Below are 20976 nucleotides of genomic sequence, written 5' to 3'. Positions count from 1 at the left end.
CATGGGGATAATGTGGTTGGAGTGATCCACGCACCAAACAGTTAAAGCTTTCAGCTCACAGGATGCCTCTGGTCCTCCTCCACATATACCCCGCCCCTGGCCACAGGCATTCAGTTGTTCGTTTGGTGCTGCAGGATTCAGACGCACTGTTGTAAGCTAAGCTTTTATTTTATTTTCTATGTTTTTGAGTTAGCAGTGCTGAGCGTCTGAATTAAGACGTATGCATTTCGACTCCGGCTACCTCCGCCGTGCCGCAACACCAGTAACATCTCTGGTGATTTTGGTGTGTCACAGCAGAGCTAGCTAGCAGTAATGCTGTGGCCCGGACTGTAACTGGCTGCACAGAGATGTCAGGGAAGGCGATTCCTCGCTTCCGGTGCCGGAGAGACACCGGAAGCCGCTGCATTGAGGGCCCGGAGTGTCCGCATCCTCACTAGACCACCGGGGCCTTATCGTCTGATGCCGGGGATCGGCAGCAGGTGCTTCTGCTGCCATGAGGCTAGCGTATCCTGATGGTTGATGCAGCTTAGGAGAGGTAGGCTCTGGGTCGCTCCTCCAACCCGCCTCATGTATATGAGACGTTCACAGTCCACTATTGGTGCGCTGCTGTATACAGTCTCCCTGTATACCTCTCCCATGGGTCAGGTATATAGTGCTCTATATCCTACCAAGCATCATGTTTTGAGTAGTTAATTCAGAGCCCTTTGCAACTAAATTGCATATGTATTGTATGTGACTGTTTACTAGCTGCTGTGTTGATTCTGCCTTTTATTTCTGACTGTCAGTTATAACTATCACTGTTTTTCTCCTCATCCCTCTGTACAAGGTGTGTGGTTTTTTTTTTCTTTATACGTTACATTTACTTGTTATTTGTGAAGGCTGTTAAATTACATTACTTTGCTTTGTTACCTTATAATTGATATGTCAAAAAGTAAAGGGATTCAGGAGGGGGAGGCCCTTGTGCTGGTTTCATGTAAATCCTGTTTGGCGGGCTTGTCCTCTCAGAACTTTATAAAGGATGGTTTTGTGTGCTGTCTGTTATAAAGAGCCACCTCACCAGTCCAGTATACCAATCTCTGTACAGGAGCCATCTTGGGTGTCCTTGTCTCAGGTAATTAAACAGTTTGTGGATCGTATGGCTACACCCACGTTATCTCTTTGTATGGGGTACCCACAGCATACTATGTTTGCACCTCCTATACATCCTTCCTGGATGGATGCTTATGCACACTCAAGTCAGTCAGCTGTTGCGAACAGACCGGTAGTCACTAAGGCACCTAAACGGAAGTTATCTTTTTATAGGTCTTGTTCAGCATATGGATCCAGATGCATCATCATCATCATCCTTCTGCAGTGGTTATTCCTTCTTTGGTGAGGGCGGTCAAATCAATCCTAGATATACAGGATGACGAACCAGCTCCTAGTAAGAAAGCTCCAGTGTTTAAACACCGGTAGGTGGTAAAAGCTGAGTTTCCTAGATCCGAGCAGCTCACTGAACTTATGGAAGAGGCATGGGGTAACCCGGATAGACGGTTATATTACTAAAAGATTGGCATAGTTGTATCCTTTCCCAGCTTCTGAATGTACTAAGTGGGAAATCCCTCCTATAGTGGATGCTCATGTGACACACTTAGGCAGGAATGCTACGTTGCCTATTCCGTCAGCATCTTCTCTTAGGGATCCTACAGATATGCTTAAATTTTCCTGTGTTAAGGCAATTTTTTCATCATCTGGAGCTGTTACTCATCCAGCCATGGCTGGGGCTTTGGTAGCCAAAGCGGTTGAAGAATAGACGGGGGCATTGGAGGATTCTCTACCAGATACTACCAGAAAACAGCTCACCTATATCTCCCACATACGGGAAGCAGCCTCCTATTTGAGAGGAGCTGCAATAGATGGGGGACTCTTAGCTTCTAAAGCATCAGCAGCCTCAGTGGTGGCTCGTAGGGTCCTTTGGTTAAGGTCCTGGAAAGCTGATACAGGATCAAAGAAGGCTCTGGAATCCTTACCTTTCTATGGAAATATACATTTTGGGGCAGCAGGTCTGCCATCTACGGCTACATTAAAGTCTAGGCAGTTTTCTTTTCGGTCCTTTCGTCCCCAGGACAAGCAAGGAAACAGTCTTCTTCCAGGCTGTCTAATTTTCGCAGGACAACCAGGCAACAAACCAAGAGGTCTGGGCCGGGCCAGACGTCCAGCTTCTATGCCGGACAACAAACCTTCTGCCTGATGTGGAAGGTCTCCTCCTGGGGGATCCCAGGGAGGGAAGGCTGACTTCTTCAGTTTGTGGATTGCTGGCATCAAACAACAACAGACGTCTGGGTCCGAGAAGTGGTCTCTCAGGGGTATGTACTCACTTTCCGGAGGCATCCTCCCCATAAGTTTTTTTTTTTTTTTTGTACAAATCCCCCATCAGATGCGATCAAGGCCTTGGCTCTTCAGGAGGCCATTTACTCCCTGCTGCAGGAAGGGGTGATAATCCCGATTCCTGTGTTTCAGCAAGGAAGGGGTTATAGTTCCAATCTATTTTTGGTTCAGAAACCGAATGGATCTCATCGCCCTGTTCTAAATCTAAAAACCCCCAACAAGTTTATCCTTGTACCCAAGTTCCGTATGGAAACTCTTCGGTCAATTATTATGGCAATGGAGCCTGGGGATTTTATGGTTTCCCTGGACATTCAGAAAGCATATCTGCATGTGCCTATTATGCCATCTCACCAACAATTTCTACGGTTTGCTGTCCTGCACAACATTACCAATTTCAGACACTACCCTTAGGTCTATCAACGGCCCCTCAGGTCTTTACCAAAATAATGGCAGTTATGACGGCCTACCTCAGGTGTCATGGAATCAGCATACTACCATATCTGGATGACCTTCTGATATTGGCACAGTCTCCAGCTGTTTTACAACACCATCTCCAACTGACCATTGCCTGCCTACAGAAGCACGGCTGGATCATCAATTGGCAGAAATCCCCTCTTTCTCAAGCACAGCAGATGGTACATCTGGGGGTACTTCTGGATTCTCAGCACAAAGGGTGTTTCTGCCAGAGGACAAGATTGTGGCCCTATCATTGTAAATACACAAGCCAAGGCTATCCATTCTGTCAGCGATGCAGGTCCTGGGGTCGATTGTATCCACCTTTGACATGGTGGGATATGCTCAGTTCCATACCAGGCTTCTGCAAAACTTGATTCTTTCCAGGTGGAAAGGACAGTATCATCTAATAAGGTCCCATAGGATCCTTCCCACTCCAGAGGTTCGTCTCTCTGTCTCGTGTTGGCTACAAAAGGATAATTTGGACAAAGAGTGTCCATTCTGGATTCCAAATTGGGTGCATCTCACCACGGACGCCAGTCTTAGCGGATGGGGGGCAGTGACAGGTCATCACACCTTTCAGGGAAGATGGACAAATCAGGAAAGTCATCTGCCTAAAAACATTCTGGAGCTTCGAGCAGTATACAAAGCACTCATCGTGGCACAGGACTTGCTCCAGGGCAGGCCGGTCCAGATCCAGTCCGACAACGTGACCACAGTTGCCTATCTCAATCATCAGGGAGGCACGCAAAGTCATGCAGCCATGAGGGAAGTGACAAACATTCTGATTTGGGCAAAACATCATCTTTCGGTGATCTAGGCAATATTCATCCTGGGAGTCCTCAATTGAGAAGCAGGGGTTTTTCAACTCCTGGTGAACAAATGGGGCCTACCAGACATAGACCTCATGGCATCATGTCACAACCACAAGATATGGGTCCAGGACCAGAGCTCCCTCAGCAGCCTTCATGGATGCACTAGTGGTAAGATGGGACTTAAAGCTGGTGTATCACTTTCCTCCAATTTCCCTTCTCCCAAGGGTTCTCAGGAAATTAAAGCAGGAAGGCAGAACAGTAATACTAGTGGATCCTGCTTGGCCCAGACGTAATTGGTTCACCAACGTACGCAATCTATCCATAGACAGTCCGTATCCTCTTCCTCTATGGCCGGATCTGTTAGCGCAGGGTCCCTGCCTGCATCCGGACTTACCTCGTCTGTCTTTGATGGTGTGGCTCTTTAGTCTTCCATCCTAAGAGCCAAGGGTTTCTCCAGCTCTGTGTTTGAAACGATGCTTAGGGCACGAAAGCCTTCCTCTGCCCGCATCTATTACAGAGTTTGGCATTCTTTTGGTCAATGGTGTTCCCAAAGAAAATATGACCCTAAGGTGTTTAGGGTTTCCCGGGTACTGGCTTTTCTCCAGGCTGGATTGGATCTTGGTCTCCACTTGGCCACTTTGAGAGTGTAGGTTTCTGCACTGTCTTTTTGGTTCCAGAGAAAGATTGCTTCTTTACCAGATGTTAGAATTTGTTTTCTGGGGATTCTCCGAGTTCAGCCTTATTTTGTCCCTCCGGTAGCACCTTGGGATTTGTCTTTGTTTCTCAAGGGGCTACAAGCTCCCCCATTTGAACTTCTGGACTCTGTAGATTTTAAATGGCTGACAGCGAAGACACTTTTTCTCCTTGCTATCTATTCTGCACACAGAGTCTATGACTTGACAGCGCTCTCTTGAAGCTCCCCATTTTTGATTTTTCACCAGGATAGAGCTGTTCTCCACACAGGGGAGGGTTACCTTCCTAAGGTAGTGTCCCATTTTCATGTCAATGAAGAGATTGTGGTTCCAGTTTTTCAGTCTTCAGACCTTTCTGTAGATGAAGCCTCCCTGGATGTAGTTCGTACAAACTCTTTTAGAAATTCAGATACTCTTTTTGTGTTATATGGTTTTCACAAACGAGGATGTCCAGTTAACAAATAGACTCTAGCTAGATGGTTACGTATGCCTATCTCTCAGGTATACACAGGCTGATCTCCCTGTTCCAAACATGGTGACAGCACATTCTACTCGGTCTGTAGGGCCATCATGGGTGTTTAGTCGTGGTGCCTCTGTTGAGCAATTGTGCAAGGCAGCAACATAGTCTTCTGTCCACACTTTTCTCAGGTTCTACGCCTTTGATACTTTTGCCTCTCAGGATGCTTCCTTTGGGTGACGAGTTCTCCTTTCTGCTCAAGAGTGCCCTCACCTTTAGGGGAACTGCTTTAGGACATCCCCATGGTATCCCTGTGGATCCCTATGGAACCTGAAGAAGAAAATGAGAGTTATTGTAGACTTACCATTGATAACTCTTTTTCTTCGAGGTCCATAGGGTCCACAGGGCACCCACCTTGATGCACCTGGCTGCGTTGGGTCATTTTTCTATCGGTCACGGATCCCCTCATCTTGTATGAGAGTGTTTCTGGTGTACGATTGTTCTTCCTTCTCCTCTTTCCTTCTCCTGCCTTGGACTTGTTTACAAAACTGAATGCCTGTGGCCATGGACTGGATATATGTGGAGGAGGACCAGAGGCATCCTGGGAGCTAAAAGCTTTAACTGGTACCTTGATCACTCCAACCACATTATCCACATGGTATCCCTGTGGACCCTATGTGTGAGGTTCTGAATTTGTTGTGGACCCGGGGTGGTGATAGGAGCAGACACAGAAGCAGACTTAAATGAAAAAGTGGGGGTTTTAATAGGAGACTTAAAAGACATGGGAATGGCAAATGAAAAGTCCAGGTATAGCACTAAAGTGCACTTGATAACTGTAGTGGGGGTTAATGAGAAAATGTCCAGATAGTGACAGCCAGGAACAGTCCAGTATACAAGTATGGTGAGCTGAAACAGAATGCAGGTATGATGAGCTGTAACTGAATGCAGGTAAGGTGAGCTGTAACTGATGCAGGCAGAGGTAGTGAAGTCCAGCTGGGAGTGAAATGAGGCAAGGTGCAGGGAAACAGTCGGTTCAGGTAACCAAGCAGGTTAGAAGGTATAAGGAGGGTGCAGGGTAAGTCCAGCAGGTTGGAGCAGGCAAGGTTCAGGCTAAGAGCGTATTACAAGCAGGCAGGTAAGGCACAGGTACTCTCTCAGCCGCAGCTGAGAAACGTTGCACTGGCAAAGGAAGGAAAGCCCTGGACCTTCCTAAATACTCAGTGCCACACTGTGACTGGCTGGAATGAGCACATGACCTACCATGACCAGAATTGGACAGCTGGGATCACATGGCCGCAGGCAAGAAGGCGGCGCCCATGCCAACGGAAAAGAAACACAGCCAGACCTCACCAGGCCTAGTGACAATGTGCCCGCACAGAACCACGTGCAGCCAATGCCCCTCGCCAAACACCAGCACCGCTGCCAGAGACCCCCCGCCATAACGACCTCACAGGTAATACCCGGTGACTACCATGCTGAGAACCCCTGGCCCTGACACTATGGACCTTGAAGAAAAAGAGTTATCAATGGTAAGCCTAACATAACTCTTTATTTTCTTCTTCAGGGTCCACAGGAACTACCTTGTGGTATGTGGTTGGAGAGATCTAGGCACCAAACAGTCAAAGCTTTAGCTCCCAGCATGTACTGTTCCTCCTCCATATATACCCCGCCCCCAGCCACAGGCATTCAGTTTTTTGTATGTTGCTCAGCAGGAGTTCAGACACACCTTTTGAACAGGGGACTGCTCTGGCAGTCCCAAGCTTTAATTTTATGATTTGTTTTAGCTTACTATTTTACTAGGTTAGCAGTTCTGAGCATCCTAATAAGACGCATGCACTGCGACTCCTTCTACCGCCGCCGATGCCGCAACACATGTAACTTCTATGGTGATTTTGGCGGGTCACAGCGGAGCTTAGCTAGCAGAGACGCTGGGGGCCCGGACTGCAAGGAGTTGTTGGGTAAGATGATTCCTCATTTACGGGGAATTGCGCAAGGCAGTCCTTGCTTCTGGAGCTGGAGACACACCGGAAGCCGCTGCAGTGAAGGCTTGGCCGCTCCCCCGCGTCCTCACTAGACCACTGGGGCCCTATCGTATGACATCGAGGATCGGCAGTAGACTCATCTACTGCCATGAGCCCAGTGTACCCGGCAGGTTGATGCAGCTTAGGGAAGGTAGGCTCTCCCTAGACCCAGATGCAGACCCTATGAAAGTATTCCCGCGTCTGGGTTGCTCCTCCAACCCGCCTCATGTATATTAGACGCCCACAGTCCACCATCGGTGTTTGTTCTCAGAAGGTTTGGGTTTGTCTCCCTGTATACCTTTCCCCTGGGTCAGGTATATAGTGCTCTACATCCTACCAAGCCTTGGGTGTTGGTCAATTGATTCAGAGCTCATTGCAATTTAATTGCATGTGCATTGTTTGTGACTTGTGCTAGCTGCTGTTTGATACTGCTGTTTATTTCTGACTGTCAGTTATTATAACTATCACTGTTTTTCTCCTCACCCCTCTGTACATGGTGTGTGGCGTTTTCTATGTACTTCACAAATACTGGCAATTGTGAAGACTGTTGCATTGCATGTATACCTTGTACCTTTTATACATTGATATGTCAAAGGTTAAGGATAATCAGGAGGTTGAAGCTCCTGTGCTCGTATCATGTATATCCTGTCTAGCAGGTCCGTCGGCTCAGGGTTTCATACAGGATGGTTTGTGTGCTGCCTGTTATAGGAGACAGCTACCTCACCAATCTAGTACACCAGTTCCTGTACAAGAGCCATCCTGGGCGTCCTCTTGGTATCAGATTATGTCGCATTTAGTGGACCGTACAGCAGCTCTAGTACTTCCTCCCACTGTGGGTTTTCCGTAGCAGTTACAACCTGCTATGTATATGGCCCCCATGCATCCTTTCTGGATGCCTATGCTCACTCAAATCAGAGTATGGTTCAACAATCTACCGCTGCTCAGCAAGTGGTGCAAACGAATAGACGAGTTACTGTTAAGCATGGGCATAAGAGAGGATCCCATCAGGTGCAGCCTGGGGATTCTAACACTTCAGATTATGATACACATGGTTCCTCTTCCGAGTCTCTCTCAACTGGGGAAGACCACCAATCCTCTGTGGATGTCCCCTCTCTGATGAGAGCGGTTATATCCTCCTTAGTATAGAGGAAGAGGAGGTTTTGCCTAAATCTAAGACTCCGGTCTTTAGGCATCAGAATGTGGTAAAGATTACTTTCCTAAGTCTGAACAGCTTACAGGCCTCATGGCTGAAGCATGGAGCACTCGTGATAGACGTTTTCATGCTACAAGGGAGTTAACATCTCTGTACCAGTTGTCACCTGGTGAATGTACTAAGGGCCTGATTCAGACCCACTCACAAGCGGCTGTCCGCTCGCAAGTGGGTCGATGTTGTGCTCTGCGCATGCGCACGACGGCGGGAGCTCCGTCGTGCGCATGCGCCAGACGCGACGAGCGAAGGAAAGTCCTTCGCTCGTTGTGTCTGATCAAAGGGGGCGTGCTGTCGATGTTGATTGACAGCACGCCCCCTTTGGTGGGCGGGCCAGGGGCGGGCCTCCCTGACGGGGGCGTTCCCACGGGAACGCCTCCCGTCAGAAGCCGGCCCACTGACATCACTAGTGATGTCAGTGGGAGTGATTTTGGCTCGGATAGAGCCAAAATCACTCCGGGGCTTGCGGTTGAAAACCTCAACCGCAGGCTCCGGCTCGCAGTTTCGATGGTCGCGATGGTCACGACCATCGCGACCATCAAACTGCACGCTCGTATAGGCTGTGGGTGGTGACCCACAGCTATACGAGCGTCCAGGAGGACGCTCCATTTTTATGGAGGGCGGCCCTCATTCAGAGCGTGCGCTCTGCTCAGAGCGTACGGCTCTGAATGAGGGCCTAAGTGCGAAGTCCCTCCGGCTGTAGATGCTCAAGTGACACGATTGATCAGGAGCTCTACATTACCTATTTCATCTGCATCCTCACTCAAGGATGTTACAGATAGAAAACTTGAAATGTTTGAAATCAGTTTTCTCATTGTCTGGAGCTATTACCCAGCCGGCTATGGCCGTAGTCTGGGTAGCCAAGGCGATTGAGGAATGGGCAAAAGCTCTGGAAAACAGTATGCCACAGGCTACCAGAGAACAACTGTCCTATCTGTCCCAGATGCAAGAAGCAGCTGCATATGTGGGAGAACCGGTTATTGACGCAGGACTTCTAGAGTATCGGCAACTTCGGTTGTGGCTCGCAGAACTCTTTGGTTAAGGTCCTGGAAGGCAGATACTGGATCTAAGAGAGCCTTTCAATCTCTGCCTTTTAAATGTTGTTTGGTCCAGAATTGGATAACATAGTGGCTACCTTGGCAGCAGCAAAATCTGCCGGATTGCCATCTGCGACTACCTCTAAATATATGCAGTCTTCGTTTCAGACCTTTCGCCCGCATGGAAGGGGAAAGGGACAGTCTTTTTCCAGACAAGATAATTCCCGTAGGAAGGTCAGACCGCAGACCAAGAAATCATGGTCGGCCAGACGTCCAGCTTCCAAGACAGACGATAAGCCATCTGCCTGATGGTGCAGCTCCCGCTGGGGACTCTCGGGTGGGAGGCCTACTTCTCCAGTTTTCCTACGCCTGGCATCAGACAACACTGGATGCTTGGGTTTGAGAAGTGGTCTCTCAAGGACATGCCCTTACGTTTCAGAGGCATCCCCCTCAGAAGTTTTTTTGTACAACTCCCCCATCAGACTCGGTGAAGGCCCTGGCCCTTCAAGAGGCTGTATGTGCCCTGCTGGTTTCAGGGGTAATAATCCCCACTCCTCTGGCCTAACAAAGAAGGTGGTGGTTATTCAAATTTATTTTGGATTAAGAAGCCAAATGGGTCTCATCGCCCTATTCTGAATCAGAAATCTCTCAACTGGTTTATCCATGTGCCCAAGTTTCATGGTTTCCCTGGACATACAGGATGTGTATTTCATTAAAGGTTTCTGAGGTCTGCTGTTCATCAGCAAAATTACCAGTTTCAGGCTCTGCCCTTTGGTCTGTCCACAGCCCCTCGAGTGTTTACCACGGAGTCAGGATACTGCCATACTTGGACGACCTCCTGATATTGACGCAGTCTCCGGAGAAGTTACAACGTCATCTCCAGCTGACCATTGCCTGTCTACAGGACCGAGGCTGGATAGTCAATTGGAAAAAGAGGATTCGGCGCGGTGACAGGTCATCACACCCTTCAGGGAAGATGGATGGCTCAGGAAGGTCACCTGCCCATAAACATTTTGTAGCTTCGTGCAGTGCACAAGGCACTCATTCTGGCAAAGGACCTCCTTCAGGGCAGGCCAGTCCAGATTCAGTCCACATTGGCCTACATCAACCATCAGGGAGGCATATGAAGTCAGGCAGCCATGAGGGAAGTGGCGAACATTCTGGTTTGGGCAGTACGCCATCTTCCAACAATCTCTGCAATATTCATCTCAGGAGTCCTCAACTAGGAAGCGGATTTCCTAAGTCGTCAGGACATACATGCCGGAGAATGGGCTCTCCACCCCGACTTCTTTCAGCTCCTGGTGGACAAGTGGGGACTACCGGATGTAGACCTCATGGCATTACATCACAACCACAAGGTCCCCAGGTACGGGTCCAGGACAAGAGACCTCTCAGCCGCCTTTGTGGACGCTCTGGCGGTGAGGTGGAATTTCAGGTTGCCATACCGGTTTCCTCCAATCACCCTCCTACCAAGGGTTCTCAGAAAGTTCAAGCAAGAAGACAGCAGGGTGATACTAATAGCCCCGGCTTGGCCCAGGCGACATTGGTTCACCGATCTGACATGTATATCCATAGACAATCCACGGCCAGATTTGTTAGGGCGGGGTGCCTGCCTACATCCGGACCTATCTCGTCTGGCTTTGACGGCGTGGCTCTTGAGTTTTCTGTCTTAAAAGCCAAGAGTTTTTCTACTTATGTCATTCAGACGATGCTCAGGGCAAGAAAACCTTCCTCTGCCCGCATCTATTACAGGATATGGCATTCCTTTTTTCAGTGGTGTTCCCACAGAAAGTATGACTGAGGTTTTCAGGGTCTCCCGAGTTCTTGATTTTCTCCAGGCTGGACTAGATTTAGGTCTTTTGCCTGGCTACCTTGAGAGTTCAGGTTTCCGCATTGTCAGTTTGGTTCCAGCGCAGAATTGCAGGGTGTTCTCCGTATTCAACCTCCGTTTGTCCCACCAGTGGCACCATGGGATTTATCCTTGGTTCTCAGGGCGCTGCAGGCTCCTCCCTTTGAGCCCTTGGACACAGTGGTCCTGAAATGGTTGACAGCAAAGACACTTTTTCTCCTTGCTATCTCCTCAGCTCGCAGAGTTTCTGATTTGGCAGCACTTTCATGTCGCTTCCCATATTTTATTGTTCATCAGAATAAAACCAACTCCATCAGGAAATCAAATGCGCTTTTTGTGTTATATGGATTTCACAAGTGAGGGTGGCCAGCTAACAAGCAGACTGGCTCGCTGGCATTTATTATAAAAACAAGAGATTTGGCACTAATGAATAAAAATATATACATATATATCTCTATAATCTTGCAGTCAAATGACCAAAATATTTTTTGTTAATAGCAGCAAAATGACATGTGTGCTTGTGAATACACACCTACACTATCACATACTATGGTGTAACAAAGACATGCACAGAAAAAAGTCTATTTGCGCTGATAAGACACCATTAATTTATAAAGTAGAATAGAATAATCAGCGGGTCTGATGTTCAATAAAAATATATATATATATATATTTAATTATATATTCTATATGCAATATATATTTATTTATTCAGACTAGGATATGACTAGCCAAATTGCAAACATTTATATTTGAACATGTAACACATACATATGTACCAACAAATACTACATATAAAAATGTCCAGACGTGCATTCGCATAGGGCTTTGGATGCTCTGGAGATCCAAAGCCCTATGCGAATGCACGTCAGGACAATCGTTATCTTAGTGCATTCACCCCTTCGCCATCGCTGGCACTGGTTGCCATACACTTTCCATTGTCCACTTGGGGAATCCTCCATACCATCTGAAATATAGAGGTTACTGACGTTCAATTCTGTCATCAGCATTTGTGGCCCAGGCAGACACCCGCAGGTGGATATACGGGCGGCGTGCAAGCGCAGCCGCTGCACCACTCTTTACAGCATGGGAGACATTCAGGACTGTCTAATCCTGCACAGCATACTGAGTGCTGACCACTAACATTTATAGATTAGACTTGGAGATCTCCATGGGGTCATTGTGATCACTATTGTTGTTCAATTAGTTTTATGTATTTTTATATGTAGTATTTGTTGGTACATATAATGTTACATATGTGTTACATGTTCAAATATAAATGTTTTCAATTTGGCTAGGCATGTCCTAGTCTGAATAAATAAATATATATTGCATATAGAATATATCTGTAGCCATATTAACATAAGGATAACATCAGAGTAGGCATATTTTAGGAGGAGGTACTAAAATTACATTGAGAGTGCTGTGTGGCACCTTAGTGTATATATACCTAATAATATGTGGTAGAATATAAATGATATATATATATATGTATTTATTGTAATGTATATACTTATTGTGTAGAATGTGAGGGAGTGGGCAAGGCCACAGCATGACTTTTTTTTTTTAGCACATACTAGTGACTGCAATAGGGGACTGTAGGAGTAGAAGGTGCCAGAAGCAGCGCGAGCTGTCAGTAAGTAGGAGAGCTCGAGCTGTGAGCGGGAAGGAGGGAGGTCACGCAGCGGTAGGTAGTATAAATAGGCTGCGCTAGCGCTTGGCAGCAGACTGCTGTTCCCCCCTCCAGAGCCCACATCGTACTGACCTGCCCGGAGCGGTGTGCCCGATCAGCGATAGTGAGGCCAGTGTGGGCGCCGGAGCTGGGCACTGTCTTAAGGGACATTCCGGCTGTTAGTGCCTGGTGAGCGGGCTCCGGATGTAGGTAGTGCCTGGTTGGTCCCGACCATTGAAGAAGACGCTTCCTGGTTTTTGGCAGCAGAAGCAATCATCCATAAGCCACTTCCCTCATTGGGGGAGAGGATCGAAAAAGGAGGCGGAGCTGGCTTAGTGCCTGAGAGGCTGGACACAGCAGCGCTGGTAATCAAAGCAGCGCTGAGGTACAGGAACGGCAGGAGCAGCGCTGAGTAATGCCGCAGTAGTAAGACTACAGTTAGTAACCACTATTCGGCACTCACACAGACCCACTCAGTCAACATAAAGGGGGTCCCTGGAGGATTGTAAAAATACATTACCGGAATATAAGTCCTTACCTCACCCTAGCAGAGTAACAAATTGATAAGCAGTGGGGATATGTAAGATATTCATATTATATACTGAGTTGCCATAGCACAATAGACTGGTATCAGAAGGACTTAAGTTTATTTAGAGAGAGGAGAATTCAGGGACATTCTCTAGGAAGGGAAGTTACTTATCTTGTCCTAAAGAACTGTCAAGTAACTGAATAGCAAGCAGTGTCATCTGAGGGACGACGCAGTGTATTGCCATAATTCAAAGTGAATAGGGAAGATCAGAAGAGGGATATTATTAGACTTTCTGGCTATAAAATTCTTATCTACAGTAAATTCCCCAGCAGCCTATGTGAGTCAGGATAATATACTGCACACCGTCTTATGCCCCGGTATTGCCTAACCTCACAGGAGACATATTATTAAAGTGTGAGGCAAAGTATTTAGCAGAAATAGCAACTTAGTTCCTTTGCAGGAATTGAACTTTCAGGACACACTAAAAGTTGCATTTATAGGAGATTGGAGTTCAATAGTGACTGTAAAGTTATATACAGGAACTCCACAACCGAGTTAAAACGAGGATAACTTAATAACATATAAAGACGATATTGACATCCTATGAACTTATACTATATTTCTACACCCTACGTGGTATTCTATAGTAAATGTATACTGTTTGTATGATATATGCAACTATTGTAATGCATGAATACCCTGTGTATACTTGTTGTCATTATCTGCTATAAAAGGAAATAACTTACAGTATAACTGTCATTGAGTAATACTTAAGCAGATATTCGGGGGAGTACCAGGACAAAGATTTCCTGAACAAGGAAGAAAGGATGCAGGTGGTAAATTTAAAATAAAGTTATTGCTATAAAATAAATTTGCATATTGAACATCTGTACACGTACATTGAAGAACAGCCTACTGAAAACAATACTTTATATAATTTAGTTGTAGGTTTCCCAGGCTAACCTCTAATAGCTTGGGTGAAGGCACATATTCCATATTGTGTAACTTCAACACAATACTCCTTTATAATTCTAATTGGGTTACATATCATTAAATATATACTGTATATTTTGTTATTGAACATCAGACCCCCTGATTATTCTATTCTACTTTATAAATTAATGGTGTCTTATCAGCGCAAATAGACTTTTTTCTTTGCATTGCTGGCTGCGTATGACTATTTCTCAGGTTTATACACATGCTGATCTCCCTGTCCCTAACACGGTGACGGCATATTCGACTTGGTCTGTGGGACCATCAGGGGCATGGAGCCTCTTGTGGAACAGTTGTGCAAGGCGGCCACCTGGTCTTCTGACCACACTTTCATCAAATTTTATGCATTTGACACTTTTGCCTTCCAGGATGCTTCCTTTGGGCGGTGGATTCTCATCTCTGCTCAGGAGCGTCCCCACCCTTAAGGGAACTGCTTAGTACATCCCCAAGGTAGTTCCTGTGGACACTATGGAACCTGAAGAAAACAATAAGAGTTATGGTAGACTTACCTTTGTTAACTCTCTTTTTTTCGAGGTCCATAGGATCCACAGGGTGCCCACCCTGACGCACCTGGCCTCAGTTGGGATATGTTCCGTCTTGTCACTGATTCCCTCATCTTTGTGAGAGTGTTTCTAGTGTAATTTGTACTTCCTTCTCCACTTTAGGCTTGTTTACAAACTGAATGCCTGTGGCTGGGGGCGGGGCGGGGTATATATGGAGGAGGACCAGTGCATTCTGGGAGCTAAAGCTTTGTCTGTTTGGTGCCTGGATCTCTCCAACCACATACCCCAAGGTAGTTCCTATGGAACTCGAAGAAAAAGAGTTAACGAAGGTAAGTATACCATAACTCTCTTTCTCACGAAAACATATAGGATCATGAAATCTCACTGACTTATGTATTTTCACTGCTGCGATCGGGAGATAAATGGCTTCTTATCATGGATTTGGTTTCACCTGACTGAGGCAGGCAAAACAAAATCCCTGATAGGTGCCGGCATCGGGGCTAATTGGATAGCCTAGCCCGGGGCGAGATAATTAGCCGCGGTAAATTACTGCGCTAATTGGATACCGGCCTTAGTCATTGCAGTCAAAGTTGACCAATTTGGTTATCTGTGTATAAAATTAGGAAATGATCCCTACTGTAAAGAAAAACATTACAGTTGTTGCAAAAGTAACTTTATTTAACTGATGACGCCACACAGGAACAAGAAACTTCAAAATAATGAACACCCCGGGGGAATAAAAGCAGCTGAATATAAAGATAAATTTGAACCCCCCCCAAAAAAAGTCTGACCCCATTACTGACTTTATAATTAAAGTGTCCTGACTTTAAATTCATCTAGGGACTATTCTGGTGAAATAGACCATAAATAACATTATCCTCGAATGGCTTTTTAATATTCTTGTGTTGTGCTCTGGAACAAACATGTTATTTAGTACGACTTCTGCATAGACAAGGGAACAATAACTGGAAATGAGAAATAAGAAGAGCTTTATAGTATTCCCTGTGCAGCAGATATGTTCCCTATTCAACTACCTCTGAACTTTCATTTAGAGAAATTTAGCAAGATTATTGTCTTTGGTAAGTGTAGAAGACAAAAACAATTGGCCAGACTGCCTGAATGGAAAGATTGGAAAATGCCAATAGCAGCAAACCCACAATTTACACAGGATTGCTTTTCCAAACTCACGAAGTTCTTGTCAGAAAGTATCTTCTTCTATCGATTTAATGTCCTATTTTTTTCTCTGTTCTCTCTCTGATCTAAGTGATTGCAATAATGTTCTGAAATGCCTGTTCTCATGTAATGCCAATATCAGAACCTGAAGAAAAGTAATATATCTCCAGCGCTTAAATGTCTGTTTAGACCCTAGATAGTGGTCTATATGCTTGCAATAGAAGTACTGTGTATGGGGCCTAATTCAGAGATGTATGTTCGTCCAAAATGTAGTTAATTTGCCGGTGGACAGGATCCCGGACGTCGATATAACGACGCCGGAATTGTGCCGCCTGGCATAATGCCGTCATCTTGAAGGAGATCAGGATACCGGCATCGGCATCCCGAACGTCTAGTGTCAAGTAAGTAGCGCACTGTCCCCGGGGATAGGGGGTAAGCTTTAGGCACCCCCGGGTGGAGATCAGGGTTAGGCACCCCCCAGGGAAGGGTTAGCTTTAGGGTGCAGGGAGGGGGGTTAGGTATAGGCACCCCCCGGGGGAAGGTTAGAGTTAGGCACAAGGGGGGGAGGATAGGGTTAGGGGGGAAGAAGGGTAGGAATAGTATACTTACCACCCCTGTCGGGATATTCAGTCTTCAGGGATTCGGCGTTGGGATTTGAACAGGCAGCTATTGAGCGCCGGTATTTCATACCGATCCCTTCCGATTGTTAGGTGTCTGCGCAAGACCCATTCTGTTCATGTGCAGAACAGGTCCTGCGATCTCGCTCGCAGACCCCCCATTTGAGGGATGGAATGGGGCATGCCTAGTCACCGTTTCCGGAAACGGGAGGCCAGAGTCTGCATTGACAGACAGATTCCTGGCCTCTTACGTGGCCAGCACCCGGTAAGGCTGTGGGAAGCTTCAGCTCCAGCAGCCTAACGTGCTGGGATTGCTAATGCATCAAGGAGGTGTCTGACACCTTCTGCATTTACATCGGAGGTGGACAGATATGCACAGCCACTTGTGTTCGGTTGTGCAAATCCATCCATCTCTGAATCAGGCCCATAGACCGTACCTTACCAAAGGGTAGAGCAACATTTATAATGGATCAGTGCAGTAAGTTATCACCGCCTTCCAACTCACCAAGGTCTGAGCCTTTGTACTCACTTAGGATGTGAGCTAACATTTTAATAAAAAAATGACAAGAGTATATAAATAAAATGTATTCTTTTACTAGTAAAACAAACATCAACTACTGTCATGGATAGACTGATTTATAATACAAATTTTCCAGTCTCAAGTTGTGGGGTGAGTTGGGATCACCCCATTCGCCTTAGGCCGCTTTCTGGGTGTCTTCTGGTGCCGCCCATAAATCATAACCTGTCAGGCATGGTGATACCTGCATTAAAGCTGGGTACACCCTAGACGACCCGGCAAGCTTGTCGATTGTCGGGGCAATTTACCTTTGCCCTGGACCATGCAAGAATGCCGGTACACACTAGAAGATTTAATGAACGAGGGAACGATGTGTCGTTCTGTCCTTTATTAATATGCACTGCACCGCATGCAATATATTCAGATCTGTCTGCACTGCAGGCAGATCAGAAGATGCGATGAACGACCTACTGGAGAACGCAATAGTGCATTTACATAAATGATTTAAGCCGAATTGGAATGACAAATTGTCCACAACGACAACTCATCCAATTTATTGTCTAGTAGTGTGTACCCAGCTTCATTTAGAAACACCACACTTACTTTGACAAGAAATATCATAATAATATAATAACTAGCACTTGTCCAAGCAAAGTCTATAGCATGAACGATACGTTTGAATCTGCATTCATTACTGTGTATCACTGTAGTAGTGATTATAGATATGCCCATTCCTTTTAGGAAGCTTAATAAGGACCCTCTGACTGTCTATAAGGCAGTAATTTGCAGATTTGTCTGCAACCTGGCAACAGAATATCATCTTTTTGTATTTATTTTTTTGGAAAGACTATATATATATATATATATATATATATACTGTTAGTATAATATACAATGTCCTTTAACATTCTTGTTACATTTTATCCTTATTTTCGTTTTCACTGAAAACATTTTTAAATATTCTAAGAAGTCTAATAGACAAAGATGGCGGTACAGTGCGTGAGGTTTATTTTATTATCCACAACGATATACTGTAGGATGGTTTTTAATGGATGGATATATATGATTTGGATATCTAGGTTTTATATTTAATAAAACAAGCCCAGCTTATATATGTAATTATTTTATCTTCTGGTGAAAATGTTCAGTTTACTAGAAGACATAAATGCTGACGATGACCCCTATGTCCAGTAATATCAGTCTGATTAGCAAAGAGCTTTAGCTGCTCAACCATGTGTGGCCATATTGAATTCTGATCATGTGAATATTGTGTTGTGTGTGGCCAGCGTAACATGCTTTAACTTTAGCATCTGTTGATTGTTATGTATTCATTATTGTATTTGTTTGACAAATAGGAGAATAAACAAATAATCCTCCGAAATGTGTGTTATGTATTCATTATTGTATTTGTTTGACAAATAGGAGAATAAACAAATAATCCTCCGAAATGTGCATTTACGTTACAGGATATACATACTTCCCGGGTCGGAGCACGTGTTCTCCCTTGTGGACATCTCTTGCACAGGTGAGAGACTTGTTTAAAATCAATTTATTTGTTCTAGTGTCCTTGTACTTCCGTTTAGGACTCATTTAGACAAGTGTTTTATCTGAATTTGCTTATGCCTGAAGTGGAACACGGGTCTCCATTGATCCACTTGCTCACACATGCATTATATATATATTACACTGAAATGTGACCTATATTTCTATACACTGCCAACAATGTTTCTCTTGTCATTAAATTGTTTAGTAGTGCTCCTCAGTGACTGTAGGAGAAAATGCTCAGTGAGCTTAGCTGTTTGTATGATATAACTGAGCAGCAATTATTTTCTTTTTCTTTCTGGTATTTGGAACTGTTAAACTTTTGAATAATAATTAATGTCCATTCTTGAGTGTTTATGCTTCCATGTATGAATGTATTTATGTAGGAAAATACAATGTGTATATGTCTGTCTGTCTAGCAAAGTCACCAGTCAGAAATAACTATGAACCTAGCACTCCATGATATATTAACAGAATTGCCAAAAAATAACATACAAAAAGTCAAATCAATGTGGTAAGCAGTGCCCGGCTGCCTTTTCGGTGCCCTGCACCTTTTCAGGGGCTATCTGAAAAACTGTTATTTCTCACAATAATCACCTTAAATACATCTAGTGGCAGGGGCTAAGGCCTGGTTTAGTATGGAATAAATAACATGGACAATGATCCCCTGCAATAATCTGACCTATCATCTGTTTTCAGGTAGAATGTCTCACCTTTTGTTTTGGGAAGCTAATCACCTGTGTAAACAAATACTCTTGCCCTTCATTATGGCCTTTGAAGACTCCAAGGACTTAGTGTGTGAAAGTAGTCCCTAGTCTGCTGCCTGCATGGTATTTAGTGCTGCGCACTTGGTCCAGATTGTGGACGTTGCTTGCTTACCTGTTATGGACTCTGCTGCTCCAATGTGCTGAACCTGGGGTACCGCTCCTTACCCTTCGCTCTGTTGGTATAAACTGGCCTGCTCTTTCTAGCCCTGACCTGCAAACCAGCTCCCTCTGCTTTCAGCAGCCTGTGTCTTTTTTTTTCCCCTTGGCCTTCCAGTCTGGACCCTGGATCGATGGAGGATATATCATTCAGATGGACTGTGCAGCTGATATCCCACTTTAGGCAATGGCACGTTTGCAGCTGGAGCCTACATTTTGTAAATACATCCCTTAACAAATGCTGAGGTCTCGGCTTTTGAATAGGACGTCTGTCTCCACTGCAGCGTGCTGATTGCCCCTCCTGTTTATGATCCGGTGATTCTATTCTAAGCGCTGCATATCTGAAAACCAACGGAAAGGAGTGTAGATACCTTTATCTAGATAGCCAGCTTTGCTTTGGGTCTGCTATGAGATGTAGCCCTGTCTGCATCGTTATGCCTGTCATTTTATTATTATGAGCGCCTCCTGGCCCTACTCATGTGTAGTATGAAAGTTTATATCCATAAACTGCCCTCTGTACTATTTCTACTACCACTGAGCTCTGTCTCTGACACCTTCCTATTAGTTTCTATATGTCATGATGGGCAAATCCAGAGCTAACATCTACACAGTGGAAGTCACCCCCTGCATCTGCAACTGGCCTTCAAAAAATGAAGCAGAGACTGTGTTAGGCAGAACATTGTATCTCCACTCTTGAAGGTAAACTCTCCACTTTGACATCCCATGTTGATTTTTGTAAGCAAAAAATATAATTTTACCTTAATTTATTATTGGTATAGAGCCAGCACATATTTTTAATTCCATCACTGGGTGTGATGACAACATTATTGCACAAGGAGGCGCCTCTCTTTTTGTTTATTTTTAGATTCACAATGTTATGGCAAGGCATTTCAAGTTGGGGCTGCCACTCTCATAATTTGGAGGGTGTTGCACTGTTTAAAATATTAGACATTTCACTAGCTAAGCACCACTGCTGCGTGTGTGTGTATGTATGTGTATATATATATATATATATATATATATATATATATAGTGTGTGTGTTTATATGTACGAACGGTGTGTGTGTGCATATATATATATATATATATATATACACACACACTGTATATGTATGTTTATATATATATCACCCAGACAATTTCGTGTGTTACATGAAATCTGACTTTTATTTATCAAATCAGTTGCAAAATGAGTAGAGCATATAGTGAAGACATTGGCAAAGTTAGAAATAATGATTTTTATTTGATATAATAATTTTGTCCTTCAAACTTTGCTTTCGTCAAAGAATGCTCCTTTTGCAGCAATTACAGCATTCCAGACTTTTGGCATTCTAGCTGTATCGAGTATAAGTCGACCCGAATATAAGCCGAGGTACCTAATTTTACCACAAAAAACTGGGAAAACTTATTGACTCGAGTATAAGCCTAGGGTGGGAAATGCAGCAGCTACTGGTAGTAATCCCCCCTCTGGTACTGTCCCCAGTAGTAATCCCCCCCTGGTAGTGCCCCCAGTAGTAATACCCCCCCTGGTAGTGCCCCCAGTAGCAATATCCCCCCCTGGTAGTGCCCCCAGTATTAATCCACCCCCCCGGTAGTGCCCCCAGTAGCA

At 45.1% G+C, this 20976-nt stretch overlaps 1 protein-coding gene across 1 annotated transcript in view; it reads left to right on the top strand.

Moving 5' to 3' along the window:
- RCHY1 (ring finger and CHY zinc finger domain containing 1) overlaps nucleotides 1-20976 on the top strand; it is a 94906-nt gene that overhangs the window by 55388 nt on the left and 18542 nt on the right. Inside the window, exon 6 of the mRNA XM_088448902.1 lies at nucleotides 18369-18427. Coding sequence (XP_088305028.1) covers nucleotides 18369-18427 — 59 coding nt within the window. The remainder of the gene's footprint in view (nucleotides 1-18368; nucleotides 18428-20976) is intronic.

Source organism: Taudactylus pleione, unplaced genomic scaffold (assembly GCF_031769625.1).
Source record: "Taudactylus pleione unplaced genomic scaffold, aTauple2 ptg000471l, whole genome shotgun sequence".
Classification (NCBI taxonomy): domain Eukaryota; kingdom Metazoa; phylum Chordata; class Amphibia; order Anura; family Myobatrachidae; genus Taudactylus; species Taudactylus pleione.
Note: the sequence above shows the minus strand (reverse complement) of the source record. Positions and strands in the feature narration are given on the sequence as shown.